This window comes from Camelina sativa, unplaced genomic scaffold (genome assembly GCF_000633955.1).
Source record: "Camelina sativa cultivar DH55 unplaced genomic scaffold, Cs unpScaffold00474, whole genome shotgun sequence".
Lineage (NCBI taxonomy): Eukaryota > Viridiplantae > Streptophyta > Magnoliopsida > Brassicales > Brassicaceae > Camelina > Camelina sativa.
The window spans coordinates 183244-202496 of NW_010921705.1; the positions used below are offsets into that span (position 1 = coordinate 183244).

Here is a 19253-nt window from a genome sequence, read left to right on the forward strand (position 1 = left end):
TTTTTTTTTTTTTTTTTTTTTTTTTTTTAGCTTTTAAAATGGTTGTATATCAGACATCTACATATAACATTTATTATTTTATTATTTTCGTATAAAAATTAAATTATACATTATTTTTTTATTTAATAGGAAAACAACATGTTTCCACTTATTACATTAAGTAACTAGTTATAAAAGTTTAGCAAAGTTCAAATAATTTTAATTCAATTTTAGATTTTATTAAATTACAAATATTAAAATGATAAAATTTAGAATTTATTTCATATTTAATATACTATATGTATGATTAATTATAATGGATACAAGATGCTGAATTTTGAATCCACATTTTTACTACTTAAAATAATGCCTATTTTGGAGTTTCAGTTATAAACTGACAGCCAATACAAAATGTGTGAATGGAAGACATGTATCTGTTAGCAAGTTTAAAAATAACATGGTTACTCTTCAGCTTTTCATCGAAATTATAATAATTTTATGTATTTGCGTAAATAATTGTTTTGAGATGCTTATGTATTATGTAAATTTTGTTTGATATCAATATATTTGATTTGCTGGAAAAAAAATTATAATGGATAAGTAAGTAATCAAGAATAAGCGCTAACAAATATAATTAAAAAATGAAGGTATTATTGTTCACTCAAAAATAAGAAATAGATACGAAAATCAAAATGATAAAAACATTTGAAGAATTCTTTAAAGTAAGTATCATAAATAAAAAATACAGATGCAAAAAATTTGGTATTAACTCGATCACTATTTATTATGTCAAAACAAAAAGTCTCTATTAATTATTGATTATATCGACCATTTATTTTTGTTGGGTTGGCAATCGTCAACGTCAAGAATTAGTTGTTCTTATTACTATAATTAAATATTACATTTGACTTTTCTTGTTAAAATCCAGATTCCAGAACGTAACATATATTGTACCTTCAATTTTCTGGTTCTTTTAACTGTACATATTGTAGTTATTACAGTTAGAAATACTAGGGAATGTATTGAAACAATGATTTTGTGTGATTTATAAAATGTTGGATTTTGAGAGATTTTAAAAGAGTTTTTGGGATTGTTTTGTGGAATTGTTACATATTTCATTTCAAAAAAGAAAAAATAGTTTGTGATTTGGTGAGATTTTAAAAGATTACATAAGGTGATTTTAAGAGATTTTAGAATAAAAAAAAAAAAGAGGATTTCAAAACAGATGACGACATAAATATATCGATGACCCCAAATGCTCTGCCCAAAGATTTCATATGAGTTTATGAAAACGAACGGAAATTCACCAAAATAAAAGTTGGGCTTCTCTCTGTAACATCGTTTGTGGTAACGAAGTTTGTTGCTATTCCATTATACCAAATTGTTCGTTTTGGCCTAATCGGAAGCTTTGTTATCTGCTGAATTTGGAGCAGGTACCATCCGTGTGGCTGCAACAAAACTTGTAGCCTGATAAAAGCTTTTACGAGACTGATTTTGATATCACTCGAAAAAGTTCTCTATTGTCGATTACTAAAAATAAGAAACCCTTGTTTCTTTGGAGAGTGATGAACAAAAAAAAAAGTGACAGATACGAGAACGAGAGCATATAAAATTAGAACAAAGCTTTCAATTTTTTTTTTAACAAATCCTTCGAAATAACACCTCTTAAGGTGTAATTTGTTCAATTGGATTCTTTATGTAAAAATGTATCTAAAGTTTCCTAAAATCTCCTAAAATCTCTGTTATGGTTTTTTAGAAAAATAAAAGTTATGTTTTGAATAACAGTAGATTTGATATGATTTTTACAAATTGTTTATTGAATAACAAAATTCCAGATTCAATAACATTAGATTTGGCAAGTGATTTGAAAATCACAAGTTGAATAACATGTGATTTTTAAACAAATCCAAATCCTCCAAAATACATCTTTCAATACACCCCCCTAGGATCTCTAATCTGTTTTGTAAGGAAATTAGGCTTAATTGATACTATTTAATATTTTTCCTTCCCATGAATATGTCCGCTAGTAAAGGAAGAATCGTAACATTAAGGATCACAATCAAAAGATCCGTGCTTTGAGTTTACGAGAAAGAATAATAAAAAGTCTCATCTTTTTTTTCTTTTCCCAATCATGAATGTGAGAGACGATGAAAAAACTCCGGCGGAGACTCACGGCGGAGCAGAAAAGAACAAACCACCGGGAGATAAAAAATGGCGATTTAATTCTCCTCTGGCTCAAGTGACTTTAATGGGATTCGTCTGTTTCTGTTGTCCAGGAATGTTCAACGCTCTCTCCGGCATGGGAGGCGGTGGTCAAGTAGATCCAACCGCCGTTAACAACGCTAACACCGCCGTTTACACCGCTTTCACCGTTTTCGGGGTTTTAGGCGGCGCGTTTTACAACGTCCTCGGTCCACGGCTCACGTTAGCCGCTGGATGTTCGACGTACGTACTCTACGCCGGATCTTTCCTCTACTACAACCATCACCACCACCAAGCTTTCGCTATCGTCGCCGGAGCTTTGCTCGGATGCGGCGCGGGACTTTTATGGGCCGGGGAAGGAGCTGTGATGACGTCATACCCTCCGCCGCATCGGAAAGGCACTTACATCGCTTTGTTCTGGAGCATCTTCAATCTCGGCGGCGTCATCGGCGGTTTAATCCCGTTTATCTTAAACTACCACCGTAGCTCCGCCGCATCTGTCAACGACTCGACGTACATAGCCTTCATGTGTTTCATGTTCGCCGGCGTTCTCCTCTCGTTTGGAATCCTCCCGGCGAACTCTGTTATTCGTAACGACGGATCTAAATGCTCCGCCGTGAAATACTCCAGTCCGTCGACGGAAGCAGCCGCCGTCCTCCGGCTATTCCTCGATCGGAAAATGCTCCTCATCGTCCCAGCCGCTTGGGCTAGCAACTTCTTCTACAGCTACCAGTTCAACAATGTGAATGGACTTCTCTTTAACTTAAGAACCAGAGGATTCAACAACGTCTTCTATTGGGGAGCTCAAATGGTTGGTTCTATCGCGATAGGTTACGTGATGGACTTCAGCTTTAAAAGCCGGAGAGCTCGAGGATTCGCCGGAATATCATTAGTTGCGGTGGTCGGAACAGCGATATGGGGCGGAGGGTTAGCGAATCAGCATGGTTACTCGTTGAACAATCTACCGGAGAAGAAACTTGATTTTAAAGATTCAGGGGTCGAGTTCGCGGGACCGTTCGTGTTATATATGAGCTATGGATTGTTAGATGCCATGTATCAGAGTATGGTGTATTGGTTGATAGGAGCATTGGCTGATGATTCACAGACTTTGAGTAGATATAGTGGATTCTACAAAGGAGTGCAGAGTGCAGGAGCTGCAGTGGCTTGGCAAGTGGATACTCGTAAGGTTCCGTTAATGTCACAGCTTATTGTTAATTGGTCACTCACTAGTGTAAGTTATCCACTACTGGTGCTTCTAGTGTATTTGTATGTTAAAGACCAAGATAATAGCGATGATCATGATGATAGTGGTAATAAGGTTTAGAGGTTAGAAGAAGATTAGATCATTGTGTAATTTTCTGTTTTTAGTACAATCTTCAAGCTTTTCTCGTCGAAAACAAGTGTTATGATGAAGCTATTAAATTTGACGCTGTGAAATGTCTCTATTTTTTTAATTTTAATTTTGGTCAACTAAAATGTCTATTTTTTTTTTTCTTTTTTTTTTGTCGTCAACTGAATTGTCTCTATTCTCTTATTATTGTAATTGAGAGTCTGAGACTGACAGTCTTGGTTGTCATAAAATGAACTAATGAAGTCCTATATTGAGTGGTCCACATAACTTTTGAGTAATTTTTAGATTAGCAGTGGCGTCATAGTAATCTTCACTGTAAGGATGGTGTGTTACGCCCACTCACATTCTTTTCATCGACCTGCAAATCCCATATTAACCTTTTCAGAATAAAGGCAAAGAGCTAAAAGTATAAAAGAGATAAAACTTACCCTCAGATTCAATAAAGTTCCTTTTAAAGTGAGTAAATTACAAAAGTTGAAATGCTTTTATGTGAAAAAATCAACATAGTAGGCCTGTACGATAGATTTTAAATTTCAGAACATTACATGATCCGGTATGTGCACTGTTGAAAGTAGATAATCTTGGGAATATTTGGGCACGGCTTTGACCAACTAGATCTAGTAGACCACGAGTTGCGCACGGCTTTGACCAATCAACACACCGCTATCACCATATTTGTATCCTGTATACTTCTATCTTTAAACAGTTCTTGAATCTGGGATCAACATAGACAACACATAATTTTATTTAATCATCGGATTCCATGGAGACAAAACAGAGTATACCTCTCCTCACACCTTATAAGATGGGACCCTTCAATCTTTCTCACAGGTACGTCTACTGTCTTTGCCTCTTTCTGCTAAACCTTCCACTAGTCCATAGTGTGTGTCGATAATTGTTACTGCCTGTAATCTTTGAAATGTAATCAGGGTTGTTCTGGCGCCATTGACGAGATCAAGATCGTATGGTAACATTCCTCAGCCTCATGCCAAGTTATATTACACTCAAAGAACAACACCTGGTGGTCTTCTTATTTCCGAATCTTGTGTAGTGTCCGTGACATCATTGGGGTATATATAACTCTTCTGGATTGTAATATTCTTAGTTTACAGACTTTACAGTTCAAACTAAACCACTAGCTTCGTTAACATGTGAGCTCTGTTTGTGAAGTTATCCGGATATACCTGAAATATGGACCAGAGAGCAAGTGGAAGCATGAAAGCCCATCGTGGATGCTGTTCATTCGAAAGGCGGCATCTTCTTCTGCCAGATCTGGCACGGTGGCAGGGTTTTTCATCAAGGTTTCCTACTAAATTGCTTTCTTCTTGTTGTATACCAAAAAACCAAAAACAAAAACATTGATGCTTTTACCTTCTTGCTTTGTATATACTAATTTTCTCCGTTATTTAGACCAGCCAAATGGAGAAGCTCCTGTCTCCTCTACAGACAAGCCATTGATGTGTAAGAACATGTATGGAGGTCAGTTTATGCCTCCAAGGCGGTTAAGGACTGAAGAGATTCCCGCCATTGTCAACGACTTTAGAATTGCTGCAAGAAATGCGATGGATGTTATATGTAATGAAATGGAAATGAAAGTTAATCAAGACACTTCACATATAAGTACAGGCTTTGATGGAGTGGAGGTTCACGGCGCACACGGTTACCTGATTGATCAGTTTCTGAAAGACAGTGAATGACAGAAGTGACAAATACGGTGGGTCACTAGAGAACCGCTGTAGATTCGCTCTGGAAGTAATCAAAGCAGTAGTGAGCGAGATCGGTTCAGATCATGTAGGAGTCAGACTCTCACCATTCGAAGATTACATGGAGTCTGGAGACTCGAATCCAGAAGCATTAGGACTCTACCTGGCGCAAGCTATGAACACTCATGGAATCCTTTACTGTCACATGGTTGAACCTAGAATGAAAACCCTTGAAGGAAGCTTCGAGTGCACGAAATCGCTTACGCCGATGAGAAATGCCTTCAAACGCACGTTCATAGTAGCCGGATGTTATTCTAGAGATGATGGGAACAAGGCGGTGGAAGAGGGAAGAACCGATCTGGTGGCTTATGGACGGACGTTCCTGGCGAATCCTGATTTGCCGAGGAGATTAGAGCTCAATGCGCCGTTGAATAAGTACGACAGATCAACGTTCTACACTTCTGATCCCGTGGTGGGCTACACAGACTACCCTTTTCTCCAGACAGACACAACTTCTTAAGGGGTTTCTTAAAATATGCATAATTTGGAAAACATAAGGTATGATAAAGAAGCAAACCTAGATTGACATGAAACCAAACATCCTTCTGAAAACCTCAGGGTACTTTATGAGTTGTTGACAAAAACATGAAGTGACAAAAGAACACCAACAACGAGATAGCAGATAGAGCAACCAAGTGCACTAGTGATGGGATTACTAGTAACGACCAATACCCCAAACTCTAATAACTCCATCGGTATAACCACTGAACAAGGTGCTTCCATCAGCGCTCCAGTTCAGGCTTGTGCAGTAAATAACCTGACCCAATCAACAAACATATCGAATTCAGTTTCCATTGTTATACACTGAAAACAATTGGCTATGTTTGAAATTCTTCAGGAATGAGAATTCTTAACAACATGAATCATCCAAAAACGAACACTTTAGAAGATATCAAGTCTTGCAAGAAATCTCAGGTAATCGAGGAGTATGGAGAATGAAAATACATTAAAACCCTACGTTGACAAGGTAGCCTCAAATCTATAGACTAAAAACGCAATTGTTATACAGGTTTCACAGATACATATCCTGACCAAGAGGGTGCATCTACGGTAATGCCTCTATGTGAAGCTAAAATACAGGCAAAAGACGAGAACACAAGTAACTCACATGACGTAGCAAAGAATTCAACCAGAATTACAGACCTAGATTAATAATAAATCAATCCATTACAATCTTTTCAATGAACTTCCTCATTTCCTACAACAGACCTAGATTACTACTTAATCATCAGACATAACCAACATTACAAACAACAACAGAGCATTCTATCAATACCAAAGTGAAACTTGAAATCAAGTCATGAGTTAGTTTGTTAGTATGTGTGTACCTTTTTCTTGGTGGCAGCAGGACCACTGTTGTCAGCCTTCTCGGCCTCAGCCTTAAGATCAACCTTCAAATCCTCAACAATGGTCTTGCTCTCCAGGTCCCAAATCTTAATACCCTGTTCAGTTGCAGCACAGAGCCAGTACCTGTTGGGACTGAAGCAAACGGCATGGATCACAGAGTTAGCTTCAAGAGAGTAAAGCTTCTTCCCCTCAGCCAAATCCCACAGCAAAACAACACCGTCTTTGCCTCCACTTGTATGATTTCAAATTATTAATATTTTTAGAATAAACTTGTAAATCATATGTAACTAGGTATTAGTCAACGCGTCTTTGCATGCATAATAAATTTTATTATATTTATGAAGTTTTGTTAAAATAGAATATTTTTTTATTAACATAACATCAGAGAAATATTTTTGGTTTTTCTACTAAAATATGAATCTCAGAATTTCTTATAGCATTGATGTGCAAGTTAAACTTTATACTTGTGTCAACATTTTTTGGTATTGTTACATATTATACAGAGTTTAAAATATATAAATTTTTCTATAGAACAAAAATTAACAAATACTACAAAACAAATTATTACAAATTGATAAGCTATGTTTATTATGTTTTATAGAAGTTAAAAATTGATTTAAAGAGTTTTTCTTAATGTTATTGTAAACATAAGACTGTAGTATAGTAAAATTGAATCAAATAAAAATTATCAAAAAATTTAGTAACTATGTATAAAATTATTGTGTATAAAATATTCCTCATTTCAATGTTTCTGGTTAAAATTTAATATTTTTTTTTTCTGTTTTTCACTCATCAATTTAATTTATAGTGCTAGTTTTCATAATAATGATTTCATCTTTAGATGGTTTAGTTAAATAGTATTATATTATATATTTTTATTCTTTTGTGATCATTTTTTCATTTTGCATAAATCACAAAGATCAAAATATTTTTTATTAAAATATTTTTGTTTTCAAAAACCTCAAATTTTAAAATAAATAAATATTATGTTGATCTTTATATATTTATCTATTGAATCACAAAACAAAATAGAGCTAACAGACTTTACAAAACAAAACAGACTTTATAAATGGATAATTATATATGATCTTTAAATGTTATTATATTGATCTTTATAAATTATTAAAAATGATAAATTAATATGTGAGATAATCAGAGTACATAATAGAGAATTAGAGATGAATCTTTTCAACGTCATGACTTTATTGTGTAGTTAATATTGACCGACTCCTGTATAGAAATGGAAACACAAATCGTAAAAAAAAAGAAACGGAGGGAATTACTCGTTTTCCGGCATATTTCTGGATGTGAATGAGAAGGATGTAAGGTTTCATGAACCAGAGAAAATCCTTTATGCCCATTTCCGCTTTCTCCTTACCTTCTCTTCTTTTTCTTGTTAGGGTTCTTGAGGATTTTTCTTTATGCCCAAATCGCCGGTGTCGCTAGCTTCCGAGTGAGTAATAAAAAAATAAAATACAAGTTAAAAAAGATAACTTTGGCGCGAAATACCAATGGCGGAAGTGAATCAAATACGACAAATGCCACGTCAGCAGTAAAAAAGGCTGTTCGACTATTTCACTATACCAGTTTTCGCGACAATAAGCAACTGTTGAGAGTTGCAATCTAAATCATGTCTAGTACTTTCATATTAGTTCGTTGACTTCGTTCATTCGTTGCTCAATTATTTTGTAATTTCAAATTATATTAGTATTTTATTTTATTTTTTTTGTCAAGGATCATTCAAACTATTATTATTTTTAGTTTTATTCTGTGAATCATATGTAATTTTAACTTGTGATATATTGCAGAATAATTTTTAATTTTTACATATAATGATTTAGTTTCTTATAGTTTTTAATTTGATATTAATAAAACTGTATGAATTAGGTTTTTAGTTTTTTTTTCAAAATTTAATCTGTAATACATGTGTAACTAGGATCTCACCCGCGCTACAGCGCGGAGGAATATTTGCGGACATGTACGACATATAAATTTTAGTATAATCAATTACATTAAATCATATATTTGTGTAATGGGTTTGGATAAAATAGTAGAATGAAAAAGAAATTGGTAATATCAAATCTCAATGAGCTTATATATCAAATTCTCTCCTTTTTACCAACAATTATCTTATCTCAGCCAACATATCTTCCTTTCTCCCTTTCATGCAAAAGAAAGTCAAATCTGTTCTCAAAATTTTTGAAAAATATGCTAAGGGGCATTAAAATATATGGCCGTGAACTGTGTTTATATGTCAAATTGAAGCACATAAAAACAAAAGCTACATTCAAGTATGTATATTTTTTTTTATAAATCCATATATTTTTGGATACATTCAGATTTATTTTTGTATCCAAGTTAAACACAATCTATCAACAAATCATGACCAAAGAAAAAAAAAATTGGTCTTTATATAAAAACTAACAGATTGACACATGAGCAAATCATTGCTATAAAAAAAAAGAAGATTCAAAAATAGCACCATATGTTTCATCGAAGTGATTCAAGAAACATGTATATCTCGTTTGAAACCATGCAACAGTCATTGTTTCGACATACGTTAAAAATATCAATAAAAATAGAAAATTTTCAATGATTTGTGAGGAGTGAATATGTTAGTCGACTTCTATATCCTACTATATTAATTGAGAAATACAAATATGAAACTAACCTTCAAATGTGTAAAAAATTATATTCAATTGCCATTAGAAAAATTTAGTTAAGCTTAATTAATTAATTTAAATAAATAAAATTAATTAAAAAATAAAAAACACTCACCGATCAAATATTAAAAAATCTAAAAAAATAAAAATAAAAATATTTTCTCTCTCTAATAAATTATGGAAAAAAATAGTAAATATTTTTTTTAAACAAATATAAACCAATTAGAATTTTAAAAACTAAGATTGTATATCCAAGTATACAATATAATTATTTTTAATAACTAATTCGAAGATTTTGTTAAGATTTCAAATTATGATCTCCTATCATCTTTATTTTATTTTATTTACAAATTGTTTGGAATTTTCATATAATACTTATGATTAATCAAATGCAAATTTTTTTCTACATATGTTGTGATTTGAAATTTTTAAAAACGAATATATATTACCCAATCTATGAAAAATGTGTGTTTTAATTTCCATATTGGCCGGTTGGTAAAACTAAATTTAAATAGATGATAAATTAATAATTTTTATTTGCTCACAATTATAATATTAAAATTAATATTTTATATTTCACAAAATAATGATGCAAATACAACAAACAAACAATATAAAACTGTAATAATATGTCAAAAATAAAATACTATAATATTCTAAAGTAATTAGTATTCAAATAGACTAATAGATTTACAGAATAAATAAAAATAACTATTATCCCAAACAAAATATTTTTTTAAAAAAATATAACAATAACTTTTATTATTATATTATATTTTTTTTTAATGTTAACCCATGCTTAAAGCATGTGATATCTCATAGTTTATAGGGTAAATAAAGTCGGTTTCAATATTTAGGGTTAATTAACACTGTCATAAATATAATCTTAATAATATATTTGTGAATCAAATGTTTAAATATAGATTCGAGGTATATACTCAATTTCCAAAAAATCGAAATCTATATTTATGATTAAGATTTTTTTTCAACATATATAAGATTAAGATTATACTTGCAAATATAATAATAACTATTGTGATATGATTTTGTAAACTATTACGTGTAACTGAAAATTTAATTTAATTTTTGGTTAGTTTGTAGGTTTGAAATCAAATTATACACTATTGCTCTCAAAAATATCAAAATCAAATTATTCATTTAATTTTCGAGTGGTTATGTGACTTATGTCAAGTGCTAATTATTAGGGTGATTGATTTTATTGAGATTTCCTTATTATCTCTAAACATTTTTTAAATATGGTTATTTTTTTATAGTCTGAATAATTAACATTAAAGGTTTTTGGTATTCGAATATATTTATAGTTGTATGTTGGGTACTATATTTGGGGAATGCTAAATTTAAATTGATCTTCTTAGATATTTTTATTAAATCAAAATTTTAAAATATATTTATACGTTTTAATTATGGTAAGTTTGTTTAAACGATAATCCATTAAAGGTTTTGTAATGGTTTATAAAATTAAAATCATCATATAATTAAATTATTTTCTATTTGATGTTGTAGATAAATTACATTATCATTATTAATTATTATGTACTTTATTATAATTACAGATATAATTTTATAACAAACTTAATATTATTGTTGTAAAATTTTAAAAATTTGTTTTAAGAAATATTCTCTTTTCAAAAAATTAAAGATTTTTATTAAATTATTTCGTAGTAAAATTTACATTTTTTCTTAATTAGTTATTAATAACTTTAGTCATATAAGAAATATGCTATTTTCTAAATAAGAAATATGGTTTTATTTAAAAAATTATATATATGGGTTTCCTAAATAATAGGAAAACCAATATTCTCGTAATTAATATGGTTTTTGTTTTTGGAAATGTTTGTTTAGTTTTCCTTAGGAGTATAATTTAAATTTAAATAAATATTGCAAAATTTAAATACATTTTCAGATTTTAACCCGATAACCCATTATAAACAAAACCGATATTTCTGACCCGAATCCAATTTAGTTGATTTCGGGTAATTTTCTTATTTTGACCCGACTCGAATTCATTTTGTACTTCTCTTTTACTAATATAGAGATTTAGTATTCAATTATATATTTAAATATAGGGTATAAGTCATCATATGTAGAAATTACGCCAATATCTATAAATGGCTCGTTCCACCAAGTTTTGTTTTCAATTTTACATTATAAATTATTGTTAAGGATATATATAATTATAACTAATATAACTTTTTTATATGATGCTAACTAATATAATTTGTGAAAGATAGAGAGAAAGAGTAATATTCAAAGGAATATGCCATTTTTTAGATTGGTTGGTATTTTTAGATTGATTCCCTTTAATTTTTGCCATATACTCCCTCCGTTTCAAAATATAGGATGTTTTAGTGAAAACACGCATATTAAGAAATAATTACTTTTAAAAAGTTTAACAAATCATAAATAAGTCTGCATAATATATAATATAAATTTAATCTAAAAGTTGCATAGAAAGTCGGAAACATCCTATATTATGAAACAAAAATACTTCTCTAAACATCTTATATTATGAAACGGAGGGAGTATTAGTTATTGTCTTTTTGTGCAATACTTTAGGAGTTCAGTTTATAAATAACTTTTAAAATTAGTATAAATAAAAAAGATATTTAAAAAGTGTTAATATAGATTTTAATTTACTGTACAAAATTGTTACCATTGTAAAGCAGTCAGCAGATCAAACCAGTTCGAATTCAAACCAAAACTGAATTAAATACATACGTATCCGGTTCAATTCCCTAAAGCGCCCGCCCAACATTGAACAAAACAAAAACCTAAAAAGAACCTATAAATTTAGTTAGCCTGTCTGTTGCAGAAAAAAATAAAAAAAATAATAAAAATAAAGTTAGCGTCTTTACCGGAGTCTGAGAGAGAAAGACAGAGAAACATTCAAACATGAGGCCAGGTCTTGAATCGTCTTCCCTCTCCGATACTTTTTGTTGAGCTAGGTTTCAGTGACAGATCCATGTTTTGGGTTTCTTTTTCATTAAATTTTGATTTTCAGAAGTTGCCGGGTGTTATTACGACGAAGAGAAGAAGAGATATTTCCCCTTTTTGGGCCGTTCAAAATTTTCTTCTTTTTCTTCAATTACGAAACGAAGTCACGACTCAAAGCCTGTCCAGGTCTGTTACTTTCGAAATTTCACCTTTGTGTTAAGGTCGAGTCTTTGTAGTAGAATTAGTGAGCTAATTATGTTATAATAATAATATCTCAGGAATCTAACTATCAGAAGAGAACCAAACTAAAAGCATTGACGCTACTTTCTTCCCGAGAGTTGAATGGCAAAGTTATTCATGTCAATAAGAAAAAGTCAAACTTCGAGGAAGAGATTTATAAGACACAAGGCTCTACTCCTCCGGTATTAATTACTAGTTCTATTACTACCACCGTGAACCAAAACTATTTCTCTGTTTTTTTTGTTTGTTGTTGTTGTAATGGTAATAGTGATATGATACTTTAGGTATGGAAATACCCTTCCACGGAAAATACAGGGAATGCTGCTTTGAAATACATGCAGATTGATATACAAACATCTAGAGGCCTGACCAGAAAGAACATCTTAGTAGCAGGCAGTACAGGAGGCACCTTGAGGTCGGTTTGTGTGAATTTATATATATCCATGTTTGTATAAATTGAAGAACTTTTTAGTTATGTATGCTTTGGAAGTTTGTTTCTTGCTGCAGCGTACTTGGAGTCGCACGCACTTTTTACGGAGTACGGAGACTTCCACACTCTTTTCGTCCGGAGGTTTCTCGTATATCTTCTATTCAGCTGATTGGAAGATCTGGCAACTTCCACCCCGTGAACCGAGCACTGTATCCTTCCAAAAATGTCTCTTTTATCTCTATTTTTCTTTTGGTTTCTCTCCCATTTGTAGAAAAAAAAAAAAAAACCTTGACAGGAGAGAAAACAGAATAACTACATTGAGAAGAACTGGGCGTAGGTCAGTTTTTTTCTTAAATCTTGCTGAGGGGCGTAACACAATCACTACGCAAAGCATCCAAGGGAGTGATGATGTTCCCTTTGAGTGTACCATTTGGACAGCTGATTGCAATATAAGTGGGAGTCATGCAGCTCTTGGTACTTCAAATCTTTCTTTCTGACTTTGTCACCACCACCATGATTTGTTTTTTTTTCATTACGGATACACTTTTTACTATAGAGAGCAAACTAACAGTAGAAGGAGATGCAGATATAATTTTACCAGTGCCTTAAGGATTTCTTTTTAAGTATTATAGGTACCGACTTAGGCGCTGCTTTGGTTGATTTGGAAACAGGAGCTGGTTCATACTTCCTCCGAAGCGAAAGCGATGTTTTAGCCCTACAGTTTCATCAATCGGTATCGTCCTCTAAATTCATCTATGCTTTTGAGATGCATCGATTTCTAGTTGGATCAGTACTGTTTCTCAATTTCTCGTTGCTATAAGTTCGTTCACTGGTCTCTCGAGCCAAGTTTGCTGTCTGAACCTCTCTTCTGACTAGTTAGGCCGTGTCTTCGTTTTTAATCAGAAACATATATATGTTCTTAGGATGTTTCTACTTCTTTCGCCCAGGGAAACATTGTTCAATGCGGGCTCAGAGATGGAGCCATTGTGTCTCTTGATCTACGTGAGAGACCAAGGCTCATTAGACACCAGATAAGACATCACCAATCATCGAGTCAAGCCGGTCAAACTACTACAAATAAACAATGGTTCGAGGTACTTCTAAGATACAGCTTTTCATCTCTCTCTTGAGCATTCCTCACATCCTTCTGGTGATACTTTTCTCTTAAATATATATTACTTTTGGTAGCTCCAAGGACACATAAATCCGTCTCAACTAATCTATATGCCCTCATCTCTTACATGGTTTGTAAACGACTGAAACCATATAGGCAACTTCTCTCTACTTCATTTTTTTTTTTTGTTTTTATCGTGACTAGCTTTATATAATTCACTCATTCCTTCTCTAGCCTGAAGACACTGAAACCTTATGATCAGTACTTAATGGCAAGCTCCATGGATGGGACAGTGAGTACCTCTAGTAGCTCTAGCTTCTGCGTATACTTTGCAAAGAGATTTTCTAGAGAGCAAACTTTTTTCTCTTTTCTTAGATCAGGCTATATGATCAACGCATGGTCAACAAAGGGGTAGCTGTACAGACATATGAAGGACACGTGAATTCTAATTTTCGCATCAAATTTGGCGTCGACCCGTCGGAAAGATTTCTTATATCAGGTAGTAAATAGGAACCATATTTGTTCGGAAAACAGAATCCTTATGTTGGATCTTTGATAAGCATCACAAGTTTGATTTCAATAAGATGATTTGAGTTTTTTTAAATCTTTCTGTCTTGTGGTGTTTGATTTAGGAGGAACTGATTGCTATACTCGAATTTGGAGTATCAAATCTGGTCAACTTCTGTCTGAAAATAAATTCTCCAACACTGTCCCTTCAGTTGTGTGTTGGTCTGCTGTTGAAAGTACTTGCTTCACTGATCTTTAATCCTGATTTTGACTTCTTTATCTCTAGTGGGAACTGAAACTTCAATTGTCGGATTTTCAGGGCAAAGAGACTGGAATGGTAGCATTGTTCACGGGGCATGGCTTGGGTCGAATGAAGCAATAATGGAAGTATTTTAATAAGTCTTCAAGAAATAAAACTGTAGACTTGGAGAGGGGCAGGCAATCTAGAGTTTTCACCACTAATTTAATAAAGTAAAAGAAAATAAGTATGTTCAAATTTCATAGTTTTTGAAATCCAGCTGTTGTAACTTGTGAACTTGATTGAAATTTATGAAAACTATGTAAACTGATGAGGAAATCAAAGTTACAGAAATCAAGATGAATGTAGTATAATAGTTTCAGGCTTACAATCAGACATGAAAAACATTTTTCCAAGACACTGTTCAGCAATTTACTCATAAAGTTTCAGAAGTGGTCATTGTAAAACAGTTGGGGTTTTCTTTCTGTAAAAGCAGGACTGATGTAGAATGTGAGATGAAGTTGCTCAGTCGCTCTCGCCCTCCTCTCTCCCTCTCTTCTTATTGAACAAAAACGCAGCAGGTGTCCTTCTGGAAGCATAAAGCTGATCCACTTTCATGTACTTCAAGTAAAGTGCACGCATACCCTGTGATGATGATTTTTTTGCTATCTCCTGATGTAGAGTAACCATCTTGCGAGCCAGTTCCCTTCAACAAATCACAACAGGCATCAGAGAATCCCCAATATACCTAACAAAATAAGTTTTGAGAGAAACTTGTTCTTCTTACTCAATTGCGCCTTCTGTGTAGCCTGTGACTGTGCTCAAATCAGCAAGTGTTATAGCATCTTTAGATTGATTCATTGTACACTGAGCAGTGTACATTGCTGACGCTGCTAGCATAGATGGACGACACTCCACCATCTCGAACTCAGAAAAGCAAAGCTCAATGAAGAAGAGAGATAACGGCTCAATCTGAAACAAGAAAATTGCAATTCATTAGCTGGTTTCCATACAGAAGAAAGCTTTCAGGCTTAAAGGAGATGCAAACCCCGATCTCAGAATTTGTCATCTCCTTCATATAAAGGAGATGCACACACATATAAGCTCACAAAACGAGAGGTGAATATGTCATCTCCTTCATATAACTCTGCTCCTTCATATAAGCCCACGGTACAGAAAACCTCACCTCCATCTCCTTCTTTGAGGTGAATATGTCGGAAGCCAAAATATTCACAAAATCTTTCTCCTTAACCTCGAGCTGTTCAACAATATCGCCGGATAAAGTGGCTAAATCTGGTGGGAGTGTATTATCCTAACAGAAAGTTAAAAGAACCATCAGAAACCGAGTTATGTTGCTTCTTAGAATAGGTTTGAGTGTACCTGATCAAGAAGAGTTAACTTCTGAAACCGTGACCGAGGTACTTTCAGAATAATTGTGTTACTGAAAAACTTTATTGCAGAGCCAACTTCAGTTTGCAGTTGGGGAATTGTGTCCCCATCAACTCTCTGAGGAGAGAAGAGCAGAGTTAAATTAAATTATGCAGCGCGTTAAGTGTATGATCGTAAACATAATATACCTTCAGTTTTGGGATGATTTCTAGCTTAAGAGCTTCAGCTTCCAGAAGCTTTTTGAGGGCTTTCACGTTAACCCATAGGTTTGAAGAGTTGAGAGCAGGATCCAAGGCATCATCAGCGACCTCCATACAATAGTCAATTTTATTCTGGATTACGTGGTTCAGGATTCCTGAAGACACCCGAAATTTGTTACTATCCCCCAACTGCAACTAAAGCAAAGCAAGAAAAGAGCAAACTTACTCAAGTCGACAACGGCACCCAAGTTGTCTGCGTTGGAGATGAAAGCATATTTCCTGGCCTGAATAGCGAGAAACCCGGACTTAAAATGGGAACCGCAACACAATCATCAAGGATATGTTCTGACCAATAGAGTACCCGTCTTAATAAAAATCCAATCGTGTCAGAGGTCCACAGGGGTGTGAACGCATCACCAGGAGAATACCAACCATCCTTGCTATGAAATGGCACAAATTCATCCGCAAGAATAGAGGGATACTTGATCTATATAGCAAACATAGAAATGAATCGTTTATATAAATGAAGTCTCTTCTTCTTATTGTAATTGGATTGACATGAAGTACCTGACAGACAGAGTGAAAGTCAACATTTGAGCTGTCATCCTCCAAAATCTGAACAAGGGAAAAAATGTCAGGAACAAGTACAAGCAAATATAGAATTAGAGAGGTGAAACATATAAGTACCTTTTTCGTGTGAGGATCTGCAGTCAATGAGCTCATGAAAATCACCGGAACACTGGAGTCATAGTCGGTATTAAGGTTCTGCCGGAAAGCACTATGTGAGTTATGCAAAGGCATCAAGGTTTAGAAACAAAAAAAACAAAAAAAAAAACGAAAAACTGACGAACATCAATCTCGTTAGTAATCTTGTCAAGAACAGTGACTCCTTCTTGGACTTCCACAAACACACTGCAATGGAAACAAGAAACATCAAACCTATTGCTTGAAAATGACACTCACATAACCTGAAAGTGAGTTGTTTGAGAGCTTACGTAGCGCATCCTGTTGTTCCCCAGGATTCATTCATCTTTATCATCGAGAACTGTTCCAAGAGATGCTTGATCTTGGAATCTAAACACACAGCAAAGAACCAAATACTCTTGAAATGGTATGGAGAAGAGATCCAATGATATACCAGCACACATAGCATCTATCCAGCATAAAGAAAGCTAAATCAAATTCAGACTTGTAAACAATAACAACATATACCTCCGAAGACGATAGGTAATTCACTGAGAGGAACTGTTTTAGGTATCTGGATCTTACTCCCTTCACCGTGCTGGGCCTCGCCGCTCAATTTCATATGAGAATCAGAGAATTTCTTAGAAACTAATTGTGTCTTCTAGATGTAATACGAAGCTAATTTTCTAGATCTGACCACAAATCCGATACAATTTTCAACCAAAACTCGATCGTTTCCAAAAAAAAAACAGAGCTACGTCTAAGAACAGAGAAATCTCTCAAACGTTAACTGGATCATCTCAGAAAAATCTCTGACATACACGACGAGTATTTTCGAAGGCTAGAAGCTCTTAGATCTTCACCGATTCAAAGTTAATTTCAACAAAATTACGATCAAAGCACGAAATACAGATTCGCGGATTCAACAATCGGAAGCGGAAGCAGGTGACGAGAAGACAAACCTCAAGTAGCGTGTAACGAGGCTGATGAATAGGTACTTCTCTTGTTCACTGAAACAAGGGAAACAGATCAGTATAAACGATGGAGAAAAGGATCACTGAGTATGAAGAAACGAGAGCGTAACAGCGTCGCAAACCTCATCTCCCAAAGCTTATCGACGGCTGATTCGAGCTTTTGGAGCTTCTCCGTTGCGTCGGCCATGGCTTCTTCCGTCGAGAGTACGATTCAGAGAGGAGAAACAAATCGCAGAGAGGACAGAGAGAGAGAGAGAGAGAGAATTGGAGCTGGAGAAACTAAAAATGTTCGTTTGGGAGTTTTGGCAATTGATAACAAGAAATTTTGTCGTTTCCTCCACGGTTTTTCCCTCCTTTTTTATTCAGTACTGACCGGTTAATTGTTTAAACCAAGTAAACCAATTCAAATTGATCCGGATTTTAAAAGAAATTGATTGGTTTTGATTTTTTTTTTAATTAGGTCATTTCGTTCCGTACGTACGATTACAGAGAGAGAGGGGGACGAAAGGAGCGATCTCATCAGTCATCATAATCAACAACCTTGAATCCTTGATAGTTCGATTGGAAGATCTCAGAGGAAGCGGTGATGGAGAAGTACGAGAAGCTCGAGATGATTGGGGAAGGATCGTACGGGAAAGTGTACAAAGCAAGGGAGAAGATGACTGGGAAGCTTGTGGCTCTTAAGAAAACGAAGCTCGACATGGTCGATAAAGGTATTCCATCTAATACACTTCGTGAGATTTCGCTTCTGAAGATGTTGTCGAAGTCGGAGTATGTGGTTCGCTTACTAGGCGTCGAGCCCGTTGTTCCATCTCCAGCCGAATTGGGATCCCCCAAATCATCCCATCTCTATCTCGTTTTCGAGTACCTTGATACTGATCTTAGAAATTCATCAAATCGCAAAGCCCTAAGCCCCTTGATCCTTGTCTGATCCAGAAGCTACTGTTTCAGATCTTTAAGGGAGTCGCACACTGTCACAGCAACGGTGTGCTTCACCGTGATCTGAAACCAGAGAATCTTCTTCTGGTGGTAGATAAGCAACTTCTTAAAATCGCCGATCTAGGTATTGGACGCGCTTTCACTTTCCCTGTCAAGACATACACGCACGAGGTCGTTACGCTCTGGTATAGAGCTCCTGAAATTCTTCTTGGCACCACCCAGTATACTACTGCTGTTGACATCTGGGCTGTTGGCTGCATCTTCGGTTAGTCTCAGTG

At 34.2% G+C, this 19253-nt stretch overlaps 3 protein-coding genes, 1 long non-coding RNA gene and 2 pseudogenes across 5 annotated transcripts; 4 read left to right on the top strand and 2 right to left on the bottom strand.

Moving 5' to 3' along the window:
• Nucleotides 1–1898: 1898 nt before the first annotated feature.
• On the top strand, nt 1899–3662 carry LOC104773160 (UNC93-like protein 1). The gene has a single exon (XM_010497741.2). It carries the CDS (start codon nt 2111–2113, stop codon nt 3503–3505), a length of 1395 nt encoding a protein of 464 aa, XP_010496043.1. The 5' UTR covers nt 1899–2110; the 3' UTR covers nt 3506–3662.
• A 594-nt stretch (nt 3663–4256) lies between these two features.
• LOC104773163 lies at nt 4257–5879 on the top strand (annotated as a pseudogene).
• Nucleotides 5800–6871, bottom strand: LOC104773162. The gene is made up of 2 exons (XR_765037.2): nt 6624–6871; nt 5800–6052 (listed from the first exon to the last, which is right to left on the bottom strand). It is a non-coding gene; the product is annotated as an uncharacterized LOC104773162 (long non-coding RNA).
• Nucleotides 6872–12137: 5266 nt separating this feature from the next.
• LOC104773164 (DDB1- and CUL4-associated factor 4-like) lies at nt 12138–15171 on the top strand. Of its 2 annotated transcripts, XM_010497742.2 has the most exons (13): nt 12138–12228; nt 12328–12446; nt 12539–12682; nt 12785–12915; nt 13008–13139; nt 13238–13404; nt 13563–13663; nt 13878–14024; nt 14119–14174; nt 14279–14336; nt 14420–14543; nt 14677–14787; nt 14871–15171. In XM_010497742.2, exons 1-13 carry the CDS (start codon nt 12219–12221, stop codon nt 14945–14947), a joined length of 1377 nt encoding a protein of 458 aa, XP_010496044.1. In that variant the 5' UTR covers nt 12138–12218; the 3' UTR covers nt 14948–15171. The 2 variants fall into 2 exon arrangements, with proteins under 2 accessions (XP_010496044.1, XP_010496045.1); XM_010497743.1 differs by lacking the exons at nt 14677–14787; nt 14871–15171 and having other exon boundaries at nt 14425–14518.
• Nucleotides 15172–16710: 1539 nt separating this feature from the next.
• LOC104773168 (UTP--glucose-1-phosphate uridylyltransferase 1-like) lies at nt 16711–17684 on the bottom strand. The gene is made up of 7 exons (XM_010497748.1): nt 17591–17684; nt 17374–17452; nt 17230–17290; nt 17066–17143; nt 16946–16993; nt 16777–16865; nt 16711–16723 (listed from the first exon to the last, which is right to left on the bottom strand). Exons 1-7 carry the CDS (start codon nt 17682–17684, stop codon nt 16711–16713), a joined length of 462 nt encoding a protein of 153 aa, XP_010496050.1.
• Nucleotides 17685–18488: 804 nt separating this feature from the next.
• On the top strand, nt 18489–19240 carry LOC104773169 (annotated as a pseudogene).
• The last annotated feature ends 13 nt before the right edge of the window (nt 19241–19253 follow it).